The sequence below is a fragment of the Diabrotica virgifera genome, chromosome 7 (assembly GCF_917563875.1).
Source record: "Diabrotica virgifera virgifera chromosome 7, PGI_DIABVI_V3a".
Taxonomy (NCBI): Eukaryota; Metazoa; Arthropoda; class Insecta; order Coleoptera; family Chrysomelidae; genus Diabrotica; species Diabrotica virgifera.
Window position 1 is genome coordinate 81,391,177 of NC_065449.1, and position 19,280 is coordinate 81,410,456.

Sequence of the window (19,280 nt, forward strand, 5' to 3'; positions counted from 1 at the left end):
CAAAAAATTTTCAGTAGTAATAACCCAAGGACATTGATAATTGTTCGAAAAAATTTTATAACAGATTTCGAAAGCTTGTTGCTTGGAAACAGACCGACGCCGTAGGCGGAGGTCTGTTGCCTGTAAGCAACAAGCTTGAGAAAGTTGTTAAAAAATTTTTGAGCATTTATCAATGTTCGAGGGTTATTCGGATAGAAAATTTTTTGCTGGAATTCATATTTTCTATCATTGCAAAAGTCCATAAACGCTTTCCATACAAATTTTTTACTGTAAACAGTATTCTTTGGTATATTTGATTCGATAATTTCATTAATATTCTCATCAGTATTACAACCAAATCGTGACATTTTGAAATATTGAATATTTGAAATGTCAAAATCGAAATGAAACGAAATGTAGGTATCCATAGCTACATGATTGAGTGAAAACAGCCCATGGGATCTGTTTTCAGTATAATGTTGGTTGTATTCAATCAGATGACCACAAATTAATTGATTTCATTAGATTTCTAATTGAGCAAAAAATTTTCAAACAAATTAACTCAAAACATAATGTGAAACGTAGGCCGATGTGTGTAGTATATAATATATATATATATATATATATATATATATATATATATATATATATAAAATCAAACAGATGAAATAGAGAATGTGGAAAAATCCCCTTACGAACAATTCACACATCCACCATTTATATATATATATATATATATATATATATATATATATATATATATATATATATATATATATATAACAATTTTGAGTTTCGGTGGGTTGGAGTCAATAAAAGGGCTACTAGAAGACTATTTTTTAATTACTCAAGCTTTCGAATGTGTTTACATTCATTTTCAAGAGCTAAAAAGTAACTGATAAAGTGGAACAAAGATCATGTAAAAATACAACTTACCAGATAAATCTAGATTGGTAATTAAACTTGCTTACATAAATAAATACAAATAAGAGAAAAAATGTTAATAATCATCAAATGAATTCTTCCCAGACTGAATATTATAAAATATCTGGGAAGAATTCATTTGATGATTATTAACATTTTTTCTCTTATTTGTATTTATTTATGTAAGCAAGTTTAATTACCAATCTAGATTTATCTGGTAAGTTGTATTTTTACATGATCTTTGTTCCACTTTATCAGTTACTTTTTAGCTCTTGAAAATGAATGTAAACACATTCGAAAGCTTGAGTAATTAAAAAATAGTCTTCTAGTAGCCCTTTTATTGACTCCAACCCACCGAAACTCAAAATTGTTTTATCCAAACAAGTCAACAAAGTACTTCTTTTTTCTTTACTTTATATATATATATATATATATATATATATATATATATATATATATATATATATATATATATATATATATATATATATATATATATATATATATATATATATATATATATAGTATACAAAATGTATATACACATCGACGTTCGTTTCATTTTATGTTTTGACTTAATTTGTTTGAAAATGAATCGTGACGCATGGGAAAAGTTATAGCGAACGAACTATACCTGTTGATCGCTACTGTGTGCTCTTAATATATAATACTGATTTTTACATGTTGTCATGGACGCATATAATGCTCATTAAATTGCAATTATGTATTTCCACCCATTTTTGTATTGCAAACTGTTTTCTTGATGTCATCTTGAAAACAATGCAAAAAGTTGCAAGTCGATAGGTGCTGTGTTTAAAAATCGATTTATTTTCGTCCTAAATGCCCCGGCCTATTACACAGACCTCTTCAAGCAGGTGAGATCGACCGCGCGGTGAACTATAATATTTTCGCTGCCACGCTGCCAGCCAGCTGCAATACACACACACGACGACACGACAGCTCGAGCTCGATCACTGCCGAGCAGTCACGACCGCAACCGCAGACCGCTTCAACGGAACTTCTGCATGCAGTCTGCGTTCATTGTTCATTTCTGTTATCGACTAGTCGAAAATGGAAGGCGTGTGTGATAATGATGCTCTGATAAATGCAATGAAATCACAAGATATTATTTGGAACTATAAACTTCCGGATTACAGCAATAAAACAAACAGAAACAGTGCATGGGAAATTATTTGCAGCCAAATAGTTGAAAACTATGATGAACTAACTGTTCAAGAACAAAATAAAATCGGTAAGTAAAAAAGTCAGTCAATTTATACATACAGTGCTAGTCAAAAGTCCTTCCCAATATCCTCCTCGTATTTACCTCGTATATTTTGAACCATTTTTGAACGGCTATATGAAAATAGTAAAACGCTCGGGCAGTCGATCGGTGTTCGGTGGTCTATCTATCTCTTTTTACCAAGCGATCCTCACATCTGGCAACAGTGGCGTAACCAGGGAGGTTTGCAATTTCAGAAAGTGTGCTATTTTGTTTATTTATCGAATTAGCGCTCCGAAATCTTTTTTCAATTATTGCTCTGTAACTCCGAAAATTTTAACTTTAAACAAAAACACTCGAATTAAAATTCATCGTAATTTAATTTTGCATAGAGATATTTTTCCCGATTTCCTTCGACTAAAATTTTCCTCGGAAAATCCGGGTTTTCTCAACAAAATCTTTTAGTTTTAACTAAAATTTTATGAATATAATAATTTATCAATAATTAAATAACTTTATAGAGTAAACGCTTTGTGTAGTAGATTAAATTTCCAGAAGCCGACAAAAATTGAACAAATTAATAGTTTAATAACAATTAGACAACCAGAATAATTATGATACACCAGAATAACTATGATTTTAAAAGAATTTTTGATTTTCTACAGAATTGAAATTTACTATTTGAGTGGCCTCCGGAATGATTTAATGTTATAAATAGTTTTTTTGTTTGCAACATAGGAAAAATATGTAGCTTTATTCTGTTATAAACAAATTAATTTATTCTAACAAAACTAAACCATTTTTGATATTTAGTCCAAGTAATGAAGCTTAAAATAGGACAAAACTTCGCAATTTTTACAGAATGGATCGATTAGCTTGAAAATTTGAGAATAAGTAGTGGATATTCCAAGGATCGAAATCTATAAATATGATGTCGAAATGCGCTTTTACCATGGGGGTGGTTGCCACCCCATCTCGGGGGTGGAAACTTTTTATTATATTTTGACCGCAAATGTTGGTAAAAACATTCATTCTAAGCAAAAAACGGGATGATAGTCTCAGAACGGCAACACTATAACAATCATTTTAATCCTGTAGGTATTAAATCGCTTTTTCACAAATACGTTTACTTTTGACAAATCCACAAATGATTTACCCTGTATATTCTGCACCGATCTAGCTTGATTTTAATACGTTCTAAAATCATTTCAACATATTTAATGCTGCGGGGCAAGTTGTCACAGTGACATCTTGCCCCGTATAATTTGTGACAACTAGCATCACATAAGCTCCCGTAACTGAATGTCAAATCAAAAATATTCAAATGAATAAATATATTAAAATATGCCTATATCCTATATTGTAGTCTACAAGATTGACAGTACCCTTTAAAATATATTTTTCTTACCTTGTTTTTACAAATTCACTCACAGAACGAGATGACTGAATACTAAAAATTTTACATATGAGAAACGCCAAAACACATTTACACAAATAAGAGAAATAATTACTGGCCGATCTCTGAAATATTTTGTGTGGAATTGGTGATGGATAAGACCTTTCGAGTGTAGATGACACAGCGTGTTAACTTCCCAAATAAGGTAAAAATCGGCATTGTGACAACTAGCCCCGGTCTCCCCTACTCTTTTTCTTTTAAAAGAAGAGTCTTGCAGAATCGTTTCCAATACCGTTTTCATAATTGAAATTAATCTAATAGTTACCGAGGTATTCTATTTGTTTATAAGCCAAAAAATTATTTATACTATGTATTAAAACTTTTCTGATGCCGCTCAAATAGACTAATTTCAATTCTGTAAAGTACGTTTTTCTACAACCACTATTCAAAGTGCACTTTCTGCACGGTTTTATGTTAGCAAACTTGTAAGATATTTGACATTAGTGTGCAGAAAAGTGACGTTTCTGTGCCGCAAAGTGACGTTTCTGTGCCGCAATAGTATATTGTGCAACAAGTGCAGAAAGGTACTAATTTCTCACGAGTTTGAAAAGTTGCGGTACGAGCGCAAGCGAGTACCGCAATTCAAACGAGTGAGAAATTACCTTTCTGCACGTGTTTCACACTATACTTTTTCTACAAGCACAGTTTTTCCTAAAAATAAAAATCACAATTTCCAAACGACGATTAATTATAATAGGTACCTATGTGATAAATTTTAAACTGTATTTAATTAATACCTACTAATCAATTTAAATTCCTTATACCTAAATAAATTGCACAGAAATCAGTTAAAAAATTAATGCACTGCCTTAATTTGTTTAAATTTAAACAATTATTACACATTATTGACACAAAACTTACTTCATTCGACGTCTCTTGCACAGGTTGCTAAATCCTTATTGGTTATTTGATAATTATAAAATGTTTAATAAGAATAAAATTGTAAAATAAAACAGTTGTAACATCCATAATTTAGTTTCTATGCTATAGTTAAATATAATAATTGTCTTATAGGTTATATATTTGTCTAAAGTTTAACCACGGATGTAAACAGAATATAACGTTACTCAGAATGCGGTAGTCCACGGATGTAAACAGAATATAACGTTACTCAGAATGAGGTAGTCAACTGTGCAGAAAAGAACTTTGCGGCACAGAAACGTCACTTTGCGGCACAGAAACATCACTTTTCTGCACACTAATGTCAAATATCTTATACTGTGAGAAAATATCAAGTTTACTAACATAAAACCGTGCAGAAAAGTGCACTTTGAATAGGGGTTGTAGAAAAAGTTCTTTTCTGCACAGTTGACTACCTCATTCTGAGTAACGTTATATTCTGTTTACATCCGTGGACTACCGCATTCTGAGTAACGTTATATTCTGTTTACATCCGTGGACTACCGCATTCTGAGTAACGTTATATTCTGTTTACATCCGTGGTTAAACTTTAGACAAATATATAACCTATAAGACAATTATTATATTTAACTATAGCATAGAAACTAAATTATGGATGTTACAACTGTTTTATTTTACAATTTTATTCTTATTAAACATTTTATAATTATCAAATAACCAATAAGGATTTAGCAACCTGTGCAAGAGACGTCGAATGAAGTAGGTTTTGTGTAAATCCGTGACTGCATAAATATAATGTCAATAATGTGTAATAATTGTTTAAATTTAAACAAATTAAGGCAGTGCATTAATTTTTTAACTGATTTCTGTGCAATTTATTTAGGTATAAGGAATTTAAATTGATTAGTAGGTATTAATTAAATACAGTTTAAAATTTATCACATAGGTACCTATTATAATTAATCGTCGTTTGGAAATTGTGATTTTTATTTTTAGGAAAAACTGTGCTTGTAGAAAAAGTATAGTGTGAAACACGTGCAGAAAATTAATTTCTCACTCGTTTGAATTGCGGCACTCGCTTGCGCTCGTACCGCAACTTTTCAAACTCGTGAGAAATTAGTACCTTTCTGCACTTGTTGCACAATATACTATAGATAGGTATAGTGCCATTTTATATGAAAATCATAGCTATTCTGGTGTATTACAATTATTATGTATGACTGTAAATTCTTAATTAACAATTACTCCAGGGAAATAAGGTTTTTGTCGGGACACTTGAGCAGCCAGGTTGCAAATGGGTTTTTTGGGTACTATATACCTAATACATTATACATACAAAAATGCCCGTCACAGTTCGGACGAGAATTTTAGTTATTAACAAATAAGGGTCAAAAATTGCAGTTTTTTCGTTTAAATCGCTACAGGTAAAAATATGATAATTAAATATCTTATTTATAGTATTCTTCTTTTAGTAGATGAGCCAATGCTTAAAACGGCAGTTTTTTAATTTTGATCCGATCATTTGTTGCTTCGAAAATTGCAAAATAAAACTAAAATTTCGAAAATAAAAAATTTGCTATAACTTTCGTGAAAGTGACCTTACGACTTTTATATTTCACAAAAAGTTGAGTCAAAGAGTCCATATACTGCACAAAAAATTATAAGACGATTCGTCAATTAGTTTAAATTTTATTCAATTTGTTTATCCCAAATAGCTTTTTTTTGTAATGTTATTGTTCAGAAAATAATAAATATATAGAATTTCTGTGAAAACCACATGAAAGAACAATAGTCTTGTTTTCAAATTATTGAAGAAAATCATTAAAAAGTAATTTTTGTCACTACGAAAACATTTTACTAAAGTAGAGTCATTTTTGGCTTGAAAACAATTTTGAATAGCTTTGTTAATATTGACTGTAGAGTAAATTTACCTTGTAATTTCAAAAGCTGGTATTTTTACACAAATTTTCAAAAAAAAAAAAACTTTTCGCCTATGTTAAATACGGTCAAAGTTAGCCACTTTTATTATTTAATTCACAGTTACTTGAATATACATAAAATTCTCCTGTAACAGTGTTATTTACCATACTACTCCGAAACGGCTTGGCCGATTTTTATGAAATTTTACAAGTGTATCTTATGGAACTGAGAATAGGTTTTAATCTATTTTTCATATCCATAAGTTATAAGGGGGGTTGCCCCCTGACATTTTTTTTTATTTTTTTTTGACAAAATTGTCTATCTTAATTTTATATGACGTAGGATTAAAAAATACATACAACCCTTAATTTACACTTTTCCATCACCAACCCCTATTTGTTAATACCCATCTATAAATTTAAATCTATAAAATTCTCCTGTCACAGTGTTAGTTGTCATACTCCTCCGAGACCGCTTGACCGATTTTTATGAAATTATATATGTATATTTGGTAGGTCTTAGAATCGGTCGTAACCTACTTTTCATATCCCTGAGTGATAAGGGGAACTCCCCCTAACATTTTAAATGTTAGGTGGGGGTTTACGTACATAACGTACTCTACAAGACTACGAGTACATACAATTTAAAAAAATTATGATCAAAATCCATCAACAAGCTCTGGAGATATTAATCGCAGCATATGTTTGAAGAATCAGTTTCATTTTTTGAGTGCACGGATTTTAATACTTCATTTCTACCGACCACAAATCGATTTCGTTAGAACGTTATTTTTAAAGCTTTATTAACAACTCTGTTGAAGCTTAAAGTTTACTCAAACTTTCACATATAAACTATATACCTTTAGCTTCGAAATGGTGCTAGTTGGGTTGCTTAATTGTTGTCAACAAAGTATCTGTCAATTAAATAAAAAAAGTGGCTAACTTTTACTGTAATTAACCTAGGCAAAAAGTGTTTCGTTAAAAATTCGTATAAAAATACCTGCTTTTCAAATCCCAAAGCAGTTTTAATCTACAGTCAATATTAACAAAGTTATTCAAATTGTTTATGAACTAAAAATGACCCTACTTTAGTAAAATGTTTTCGGAATGATAAAAATGACTTTCTGATAATTTTTTTTAAATACTTTGGAATAATGACTTTTCTTCTTTCATGTGGGTTTCACAGAATTGCTATTACATTACTATTTTCTGAACAATATTATTGCGAAAAAAAAGCTCATTGGGATAAACAAATTGAATAAAATTTAAACTAATTTACGAATCGTCTTAAAATTTTTTGTGCATTACATGGACTGTTTGTCTCAACTTTTCGTGCAATATGAAAGTCTTAAGGTCATTTTCGCAAAAGTTATAGCAATTTTTTTATTTTCGAAATTTTAGTCTTATTTTGCAATTTCTAAAGCAACAAATGATCGAACCGAAATTCAAAAACTTCCATTTTAAACCTTGGCTCATCTACTACGAGAATAACAGTATAAATAAGATATTTAATTACCATATTTTTACCCGTAGCGATTTAAACGAATAAACTGTCATTTTTGACACTTATTTGTTAATAACTAAATTTCTCGTCCGAACTGTGAGGGGCATTTTTGTATGTATAATGTATTAGGTATATAGTACCCAAAAAATCCATTTGCAACCTGGCTGTTCAAGTGTCCCGAACATGGTATATTTTTGCCTTATTTCCCTGGAGTAAATTTAATTGTTGCTAAACTATTCTTTCGATTTTCGCCGGTTTCTGGAAATACAATCTACCATGTATACAAAAGCGTTTATCTACTACCGTTTAATAACATGCTCGTTATTCACTATTTTTGAATAGATAATAAAATAACACTCATTACTTTACCCGTGAGTAACAGTTCATTACTCACGGGCTGAAGTTAGGTTCAAGTTGTCAATGCCACTTTTAATAAATGAAATTATTAAACTTGTTTATTTTATACAATAATTATTGTAATTTATATCAATAATTAACTTAGGAAAAACTTTTAAAGAATTTTTAACTGTAACAATAGGTCAGTATATTTTTTACTTTTATATCTTTAGACAAGGCGAAAACGGCGGGTTCGTTGGAAAAAATATTCCCATGAGATTCTTTTGCATAATCACATTTGTGAGACATCCCAGAATAAGGTTCAAGAAAGTCGTGCAAATTTTTTTTCAATCAAATTGCAAAAATCAATATTTTTTGGCCCGGACAATTTTTTTAGGTTTTTTGGACCATTCTGGACAAAAAAGACCTGATATAATTTTTCTCTAGAGTTGATGGTTTTCGAGTTATAAGCAATTAAAAATTGAAAAAAAAAACGAAAAATGGCAATTTTCAAGGCTTAATAACTTGGTTAAACGTTTTTATTACGAAAGTCAGAAAGTGACTAAATCAAAGTTTAAAGCCCCCCCTGCAAGATCCTGAAGAAATTTTTGTCATTTGATTACTAAGCTGTTATTTTTAAGCAATAATAATGAGCGCCATGCACGTGTTAGGCGGCCGTCAATACGATCTTACCACTCATTGTTAATAATTGAAAATAACAGCTTAGTAATAAATTCATGACACAAATTTGTTCAGGATCATGTAGGGGGGCTTTAAACTTCGATTTAGTCACTTTCAGACTTTCATAATAATCATTTTTAACCGAGCTATTAAGTCTTAAAAATGGCTATTTTCGCGTTTTTCAAATTTTAAATTGCCTATAACTCGAAAACGATCAACTTTAGAGAAAAATCACAAGAGACCTTTTTTGTCCAGAATGGTCCAAAAAGAGTTGTCCGGACCAAAAATATTGATTTTTGAAATTTATTTAAAAAAACTTAAAAAAATTTGAACCACTTTTCGCGTGGGCGACTTCTTGAACCTTTTTCTGGGGTGTCTCACGAATGTGATTATGCCAAAAAATCTCATGGGGATATTTTCTCCATAGAACCCGCCGTTTTCGCCTTGTCTACTTGTTTATTATCAATTTTGACAATCATTTTCAATGACAGTGACATTAGCGTATTTGCTGTGTTTATTGGAATTTATTTATATTTTATATTGTGTTTTATTTTATAAAGTTATATTGTGTTAAATATGTTATAACATATTATATATTTATAGTTTTATTATTATATTATATATAGTTAAATATAAATCTAAATTATAATTTTATATAATACGGCAACCAATTTTTCAGCCGTGTACTACTGGTAGACAAAATTTATTTTTGTAGATGATATAATTTAATTTAATCTGACTCATTTATATCACATCTTAATTCAACATTTCAACAACATTCAAAACAACAAACACATTGAGATCTATTTTATCTAAAACTAAACCTAACAATGAACAAGAAATAACAAAGAATTTTATTTGTAAAATACCTTGTGAATGCGAACAATTTTATTTATGCTTCAATAAATATTATAATCAAAAGTGCTTGGTAATAAGCTACAATACTCTTTAAACCAACGTGGATTATTTCTTAATTTCTAATGTAAATGATGAAACTCTCCAAAATTGCACTATAGATATATGATATTTGTTGTCTTTCTTCTTCGTTTATGGAATTTTTTTAAAGCTAAGTATTTCAAATATGAATTTTCTAGTAACACTGCCGTATACTTCCCCTTACTAAAGAATAGGAATGAATTGACATCGTCACATTGTTGAGCGTCCTAGGTTGAGCGATGGAAAGCGACACTACATAAACCACACGTCACGTGAATTACTGGTCGCATCGAATCGCATCGCGTCGCGTCGTTTTCCGTCGCTCACCTAGGACAACGGGTAACGATAATTTCCACCTCCTCTAGTTTCATCCCTTTTTGTTACTCAATGTATTATGTTTTCCATCTTTTGCGTTATTTTGCCGGTCATTAGCGCGCTCATCACTGTATATCATACTTTTATAAAAACTCAAGCTAATTTAGTCGCTGTGAGCTCGTACGTAGAGGGGATATTTAAAAGTTCGTGAGCGCCAGTAATGACAAGTCAGTGAACTTTTTCTGGAAATTTGACATAAATGTCAAAGTGATTAATTTAAAACATTGAAATTAAAAACATTAATGGGAAAAATATTAGTTGACCATAGCTGTGGTATATATTTTTACCTTAAGAGGAAACAGTAGCGATCAACATGTAGCAAAAACGCGTTCCAAGATTGCGGCTGTAATTTTAAATATTTTTTCGAGATATTTGGCACACGTATTCGTAATATAATAAAGAATGGCGGTACAGAGCCCAATTTAAAAAATATGTTAATATGTGGAAATTACTCTGTAATTAAATACAATATTAAAAAAACGAGCCTATACCGCCATTAAGAAGAACAAAAAAATACACTTTCTTCAAATAAACTTTTTTATCCGATGCCTAGATTTTGTGTCATTTTGGAACTACTAAAATTTTTTATTTCATTAGTAGTTCCAAAATGACACAAAATCCAGGCATCGGATAAAAAAGTTTATTTGAAGAAAGTGTATTTTTTTGTTCTTCTTAATGGCGGTACATGCTCGTTTTTTTAATATTATATTTAATTACAGAGTAATTTCCGCATATTAATATATTTTTCAAATTGAGCTCTGTACCGCCATTCTTTATTATATTACGAATACGTGTGCCAAATATCTCGAAAAAATATTCAAAATTACAGCCGCAATCTTGGAACGATTTTTCGCTACCTGTTGATCGCTACTGTTTCCTCTTAAATATACGTTTCCTCTACGTTTTAAATACTGAAATTTGGTTTTTTAATAAACCGTATGTAATTATAAATTAATCTATTAATCTAAGCGCCATCTACACGATAACTGTGAAAGTATACGAAGTAAGATACCAATATTTCATCAATAGAACGTCAAAATGATTAGCAGAATTAAAAAAAAATTGATTACAATTTAATTACTTTTTTGCGTTGTAAATATTATGCGATAAAAATTAAATAATAAATTTAAAAATTTCCGGCGAAAGTTGCATTAGTAATTCGCTAGTTAGCGATACCAGCGAATAGTCCATTGACCTACTCACGGTTTTTGCTATAGGTTAAAAAAACTGCTCGTATTGACATGAAATTTGGCATACACATAGCGTCAAACAAAAAAAGTAATATTATGCCGACGTGTGCCTTTGCCCTGGGGGTGAGTTTCACTCCTCGGGGGTGAAAAACATACATTTGATAAACTCGCTAATTCTAAGCAATTTTAGTTCTATAGAGCTTTTTCACTATGTCAATACTTTTCGAGTTATTTGCGAGTAAATATGTTCATTTTTCAACAAAAAACCACGTTTTTAGACGGTTTTCGCAAATAACTTAAAAAGTATTTTATAGAAAAATGTTCTTAGTTATAATATAGCTTATGAAATAGTGGAAAAAATTGTGTATATACCTACGAAATCTGTAGATCCAAGAGAAGCAGAGTTGTAGGTTATGAAAAGTACGTTCTTATTCGTCAAATTCCAAATCGAATATTGCAAGGTGAAATAACCAAAAAATAAAGCACTTTTCGGGAAAATCTCATGTCAACTTTTTAAATTTTTTTAAATAAGCTTTATTTCTGTTTTTTAGTCTCTACCACCAATATTAAGTATATGTAATATATAACGCTTAAAATAAAGTTGATCCTTTTTTTTGGTAAAAAAATCGTATAAATTACCCCCTAATTAGCATCTTAAATGAAATTAATCGTTAATGCTTCAGAAGTTGCTTTAGTTATTTATTTACTTATTGTTTATATGATCTGTAAGTTTTATCTGTTCAAATTGCTTATTTAAAAAAAAATTATAAAAATATAAAAATATAAAAATTATATTGGTGATACCAAAAATCTCAATTTGTAAAAAATATAGGTATTGCTATTGTAAATATTTTGGACTTTTTGTTTTCCTGAAGACAAAAATTGGTTAAGATACGTCTGTTCAAAATTTGCATACAATCGTGATTAGTGACTAGTTTAACTTCATTTAACTACAGCCTTTTCAAAAATAAGCACTTTGAACCAACGAATCTTACAGATCTTATAAACAATGGATAAGTAAAGTAATTTGTTAAGCGGTAACGATTAATTTCATTTCGAATGCTAATTAGAGGGTGATTTTCACGATTTTTTTTTTACCAATAAAAAAGAGATACCAACATTATTTTGATCGTAACTTACTCAATTTTGATGTTTTTTACTGATGTTAGAAACTTTTTTAAAAAACTTTTAAAACCTTAAACTTTTTTAAAACAGTCCAAGTTAATATTAACCTATCGTTTTTCATACTGACATGACTGATCACTTTACGCCAGCCTTTTTTTTTATAAATAATGAAGCTCAAAAATTTTCTACGCCTAAATCTCCAGTCATAATTAAAAACCTTAATTAATATCGCAAAACTAATACAGTTCTTAAAAAATGATCCTTGGAATGATATTTATATCAACAAAATAGATTCTCAAATTGCATTATGATACATTTATAGACCAGGGCGCATCTGTAAAAATATTAGTACATTTGGACGTTGAGAGGTGACTCAAATTTTTTTGCAGAAATTGCTTGAAAATAACTCAAGTAATAATATTTGAGTTATCCTCCCTCTCAAAAAGGTCCGGAACATTGTTTAAATAATCAAAATGTCAAAAAATTAAGGAAAAATTCGATTTTTTTCTTCGTTTTTTGATTATAACTTTAAGAGTATTCATTTCCGAGAGAAGTTATATTGACATAAAAGTTGTATAATTAAATTTTCTACAATATAGAGTTGGTTAAAAATTTAAAAAATAGTCACCCTTGTTGCAAAACAAAACAAGTATTCGCGTTTTACGTTTTTCAACCATTTATGCTAAATTTAGGGCCTTCAAATTTCACCCAGAAAAACTATATGATACAGTTAAACAACACTGTAAATTTCATTAAGATCGGTTCAATAGATTTTGCAAAATAAATTTTGCAATCCAGCTTTCGCAAAAAAAATTCATTTTTTCAAACTGTTACAGGACTGAAAATAAAGCAGATAGCAAGTTGAAATTTTTTTTGCTTATAGAAGTGTGCTGCAACTTTCATTTGCAATTTGCAAAACTAAAATCGATTAACCACCACGGCGTCAGGAATTTTTTTAATAAACATTAATTATTGGTGTTGCGCGCAGGACACCGGAGAGTTTGCTCTGATTGGGCATTCCAGTGACCTTTGATAATTATTGATACATTATAATTTTTATTACATTTCGATATAAATAAATAAATTTGTTTATTGCAAAATAAAAACACATACTCTATCCTTTGAAATAACACTTTTTTTAGCAAAAACTTTCTTTGTTCATATATTTTAACTTGAGAATAAAAGTTTATTATATTTAAACATATACAATTGTTTAAACAATATTTCACAAACAATAATAAAATTAGTTTGATTTTTGTGGAATTAAAATATTAAAATACAACAAAATATAGAGTAAGAAAATAATATATTAGATGAAGATTGGAAGAAATTTTGGTGGAAATCAACTTCGTGTGAATCTAACACCGCTGTCCTGCGCGTAGCACCAATAATTAATGTTTATTTTAAAAAATTCCTGACGCCGTAGTAGTTAATCGATTTTAATTTTGCAAATTGCAAATGAAATATACAGTACACTTCTATATGCTAAAAAAAATTCTACTTGCTTTCTGCTTTATATTCAGTCCTGTAACATTTTGAAAAAATGAATTGTTTTTGCGAAAGCTGGATTGCAAAATTTATTTTGCAAAATCTATTGAACCGATCTTAATGAAATTTACAGTATTGTTTTACTGTATCATAAAGTTTTTCTGGGTGAAATATGAAGGTCATAAGTGTAGCATAAATGGCTGAAAAACGTAAAATGCGAATACTTGTTTTTGTATGGTTTTTTCGCAATTATTGCTATTTGGCAACAAGGGTGACTATTTTTTTAACTTTTAACTAATTCTATATTGTAGGAAATCTAATTACGCAACTTTTATGTCAGTACATCTTTTCTGGGAAATGAATACTTTTAAAGTTATAATCAAAAAACGAAGAAAAAAATCGAATTTTTCCTTCATTTTTTGACATTTTAATTATTTAAACAATGTTCCGGACCTTTTTGAGAGGGAGGATAACTCAAATATTATTATTTGAGTTATTTTCAAGCAATTTCTGCAAAAAAATTTGAGTCACCTCTCAACGTCCATCTCAAAACAGATGGACCCTGGACTATTATAAATAAGTTAAATAATTACATACACATACAAACCTCTAGGGAGATAAAACGCTTAAATAAAAAAAAATTCAAAAAAAACCTTGGATAACGGTGGGGTTGATATCTTGTATCAAACGACGAGATTTTCTTAAAAAGAAATTAGTGTCTATATTTTGTATCCTTATTATCCTTACCACTATTGTCTATTAGAATTTAATTTCAGTTATTAAGAATTACCTTACAAAAGCGTTCCCTGTGTTTCTTAATACATTTTGTTTTCAAATTTGTGGATGAATGGTTATTCTTCGTTTTTATTTATAAGTGCGTACACAAAAATTTAAATTTATTAAGCAGTTACATTTCCTAATGTGTACTTGTGTTCTGGCGTAGTTCAAAATGCCCCCATCAAATTAGAAACAAAAGAAGCAAAATCGCGTTCGAGCGGGCCCCTGCGGGCCCGCGGGAACTCGCGGAACCATGTTCAGTACGCCACTGCTACTAGCCCAGTAAATGACGGCATTATTGGAGTGTAATTTTCAGGAGCAACTCCGAATTGCATGAAAATTTGGATTTAGGTTCTACTTACCCTCCACTTCAAAGTTGAATTTGTGGCGTTGGTTGCTTTTACTTGGGGGGTGAAAGTCACCCCCGACAGTGTGTGAAAAAATGCGTGTTTAAAATAAGCCCGGAAATGGATAAATTGACTGATTATAAGTAAATTTAGTTCTATAAAGTTTTTTATGTAAGTCAATACTTTATGAGTTATTTGCAATTGAAAATGTTTATTTTTCGACATAAAAACCACGCTTTCAGACGGTTTTTCGCAAATAACTCAAAAAGTAAATATTGACCGAAAAAATATTCTTAACAAAAATGTAGCTTATAAAACACGAAAAAATGGTATATTAGTAAAGTCTACAAACCGAGTAAAAGCAAAGTTTTAGCTCATCAAAAATACGTTCTTATTCGTCTAATTCCAAATTGAATATTTCAAGGTGAAATAACGGAAAAATTAAACAATTTTCGGGAAAAACTTATTACCATTTTTTAAAGTGTTTAATAAAAAGTTTTATTTTTATTTTTTACAAAAGTTTCTAGCATCAAAAATACACGAGTTACGCTGAAAAAAATTAGCCCTTTTTTTTGGTAAAAAATCATGAAAATTTTCCTCTATTGAGCACCCTAAATAAAATTAATCGTTACCGCTTCACCATTTACTTTAAATGCATGTGTATTATTTATATAATCTGTAAGTTTGACCGGTTTAAAGTGCTTATTTTTGAAAAAATTTGGTTTTATAGTAAGTAGTTTTTTAAAAATTTCGGAGAAATTCCCATTTTTCTAAATAACTTAAAAGGTATTAGTGATACGCAAAATCTCAAAGAGTAAAAAAATGTGGGTTTTGCTGTTTATAAATATACTAGTTTCATTTTGTTTTTCTGTATGACAAAAATTGGTTAAGATATGACTGTTAAAAGTTTGCATACGCTCGTGATTAGTGACTCGTTCAAGCCCTTTCATCTGCAACCCTTTCAAAAATAAGCACTTTGAACCGGTGAAACTTACAGATCATATAAAAAATAGATTTATAAAGTAAATTGTTTGTAAAGCGATAACAATTAATTTCATTTGGGGTGCTAAGCACGGGGAGATTTTCACGATTTTTTTTACCAAAAAAAGGTGGCCAACTTTATTATGAGCGTAACTCGCTTATTTTTAATACTAGAAACTTTTATAAACAATCAAATTAAAGCTTTTTTTAAACATTTTAGAAAAGTTTAAATGGGGTTTTCCCGATAAGTGCTTCATTTTTTGGTTATTAAACATTGAAATAATCGATTTGGGATTTGACGAATAAAAACGTATTTTTCATGAGATACAACTTTGCTTTGTTGTTTATTTGGGTTTATATGACTGCGGACACTAAATCCATTCGCCAATTTTCCTATTTTTTATTTTATTACTAATTTTTTCGTATCTTAACCTAAAACTAATACTAATATTAATCTCTAATAAACAATTCTACTAATAAATAATTATTTTTGTATTTTTTTTAATAATTTTTTATAATATATTTTTTTTGTATTTTTTTTTCTAAATGATGTTCTCAAAGTTCCACAGCAAAAACTGCAACATTCTTCTTTAGCCCTCTACTTAATTCGAAAGCTTTTTACTATGGACTGTCCAAGTTCGTCATTCATTTTTATGTACATATTTTTTTTTTATTAAATATTTTTAATTATTTTTTTTTAATTTCCTTTATATATTTTTTTTTATATATTTTTGTATATTTTTTCCTTTTTTTTATTTTTTTATTTTTTTTCTTTTTTTTTACTTTTAATATATACCTAACAATTTACAAGAAATACTTACTCTATATTTTACAATTGCACTTATAGTTTAATATCTAAAATATGTTTATACAATAGTCGGTATACCAACTCATTGTTTTCTAATGTTAATAAATAGTTTAAATTAATAACTTTGCTTTTGCTGGATTTATAGACTTCGCGAATATACAACTCTTTTAGATTTTTCTATGCTACATTTTTGTTAAAAATATTTTTGTCGATATAAAATATTTAATTTTTGTGAAAACGTGTTTTTTTTGTCAAAAAATAAACGTTTTCAATCGCAAATAACTCGAAAAGTATTGACTTGATAAAGAATGAAAGTTGCCTAGAATTAGTCAATGTATCCATTTCTGGACTTATTTTAAACTCGTGTTTTTTCACCCCCGAGAAAGGGTGACTGTCACCCCCCAAGTAAAAGCAACAAACAGCACAAGTTCAACTTTGAAGTGGAGGGTAAGTAGAACCTAAATCCAAATTTTCATGCAATTCTGAGTTGACCCTGAAAATTACACGGTATCGCCGTATTTCCCATTCATTTACTGGGCTACATATCCAGTTGCTAAATACCCGTAAAACATTTTTTTAATAAATTACTTAAATAATTTATATAATTGTTCATGGGACTTCCATGACCCGTGACTGGGAGATATTTAATTACCTACTATTTCTATATTATATTCGTGAATTATTTATTATTTTATTTATTAATTATTTTTTTATTAAATGTCTAACCAAATATGTTTTTGTTACAGTCACGTTGGTCCAGAAAAAATGGAAAGTATTAAGAGATGGGTACACCAGATATGCTAAAAGAATTAAATCAAAGAGTGGTTCATCAGCCCCCGTACGGCCCTATCAATATTACGAACAGATGTCCTTTTTAAAGGCCGTAACAGAAGACAAACCAGACGAAACAAACAGTTTAGAAGAAAGTGATTATGCTGAAATCATGACAATGTACGAAGATAGTGATTTTCCTGAAATCATGCTAGAAGAAAGCGAGTATGCTGAAATGAAGACCGAAGAAAGCGAAAATGAAAATAAAAAATGTCGAACAAGAAGTCAAAATGCAGCAAAACAAACATCTAATTACAAAAGAAAATTAAATAATGCAATGAAAGAGGATATCATACCAGAAAAATTATCCAAACTCTTTGAAGAAAAATCGCAGAAGTCCAGCAATGCTGAAGATGAAGAGAAATTTTTTTTATTATCACTAGTTGGCGACTTTAAAAAAATTAGTGATCAACATAAATTAGATGCGAAGTTAGAAATTCTTAACATAATAAAACATTATCAAGGGATGTCACATGATATATATCCTACAAGTTCTAGTGACAGGGGATATTCAACACAAAATTCATCGTTACCTAATGATTACCGTGGACAACATAACAGTGCTCTAAGGGGTTATAGTACTGGTCCCTCTACATCATCTGTTGATGATGCAGAGGACCCCATCGGCTGATTGTATAGAGGGACCAATGTTCTCAATTGGAAGATCTACCTTCATCTTCTGTACTGGCTGTTAATGTAATTTGTATTGTATTTTTAATGAATAAAAATGTAAGTAAATATGTATTTTTCTCATCTCAATGTTACTGCTACTCTGTCTTCTGGTTGGATACTTTTCCTCATAATTGTGTCTTCACGTTTAATAATATCATACTTTAGAATTTATAATATTATACTAAGACACAAGTATATATTATATACCGCTTTATCCATTGGGCAATATAGGCAGTTGCCTAGGGCGGCAAATTATGAGCGGGCGGCAAAAGCAAAAATACGCAAAAATGGTATATGTTTGAAAGGGGCTACTAGAGAATTGCCTAGGGCGTCGATTGACCTAAATGCGGCCCTGGAGGTATACCATAAATATAAGACAATAAGAAACGAAATATAAAGTCGTATAAAATTCAGTCGTAAGAAGAATAAAAAAGTGATCACTGGGAACGTTTTTTGAAAGAAATGGAACATGATTTTTATGGTCTCGAAAAGAAAATATTGCGCTTTATAAGAGGTCAAAGAACGGAGGTAAAGGAACTAATAGAACCAAAACACATAGAACAGGATAAATGGATTGACTATTTAAAAAAGCTCTATGCAGAGGAAGAACAAATGATACTAGAAACGGAAGATGTTAATATAAGTAGGTATACAGTAAGTTCGAAAAGCTGAAGAACAGAAAAGATGCAGGTAAAAGGATGGAATACCAAATGAATTACTGAAATATTGTGGAGCAGCAATACAGAACAATTAACAACATTAATTAACAAAATCATAAAACACAATAAGTCGGTCTAGACGGCCCAGATGGCTGAGGCGCAGTGGATCGACTAGTTTAGTGGATTTGCGATGGAGGTTTGAGCCTCAG

General features: G+C 29.8%; 1 protein-coding gene across 1 annotated transcript; it reads left to right on the forward strand.

The window, feature by feature from the left end:
* The first annotated feature begins 1,885 nt into the window (after positions 1 to 1,885).
* On the forward strand, positions 1,886 to 18,478 carry LOC126888206 (uncharacterized). Its single transcript, XM_050656260.1, has 2 exons — positions 1,886 to 2,155; positions 17,656 to 18,478. Exons 1-2 carry the CDS (start codon positions 1,975 to 1,977, stop codon positions 18,369 to 18,371), a joined length of 897 nt encoding a protein of 298 aa, XP_050512217.1. The 5' UTR covers positions 1,886 to 1,974; the 3' UTR covers positions 18,372 to 18,478.
* The last annotated feature ends 802 nt before the right edge of the window (positions 18,479 to 19,280 follow it).

What these genes read in the sequence shown, in the direction of transcription:
- LOC126888206 (XM_050656260.1), top strand. Translation starts at nt 1,975, where the DNA reads ATGGAAGGCGTGTGTGATAATGATGCTCTGATAAATGCAATGAAATCA. An exon ending in TCAAGAACAAAATAAAATCG is followed by an intron (nt 2,156 to 17,655) that starts GTAAGTAAAAAA and finishes TTTTTGTTACAG; the next exon opens with TCACGTTGGTCCAGAAAAAA.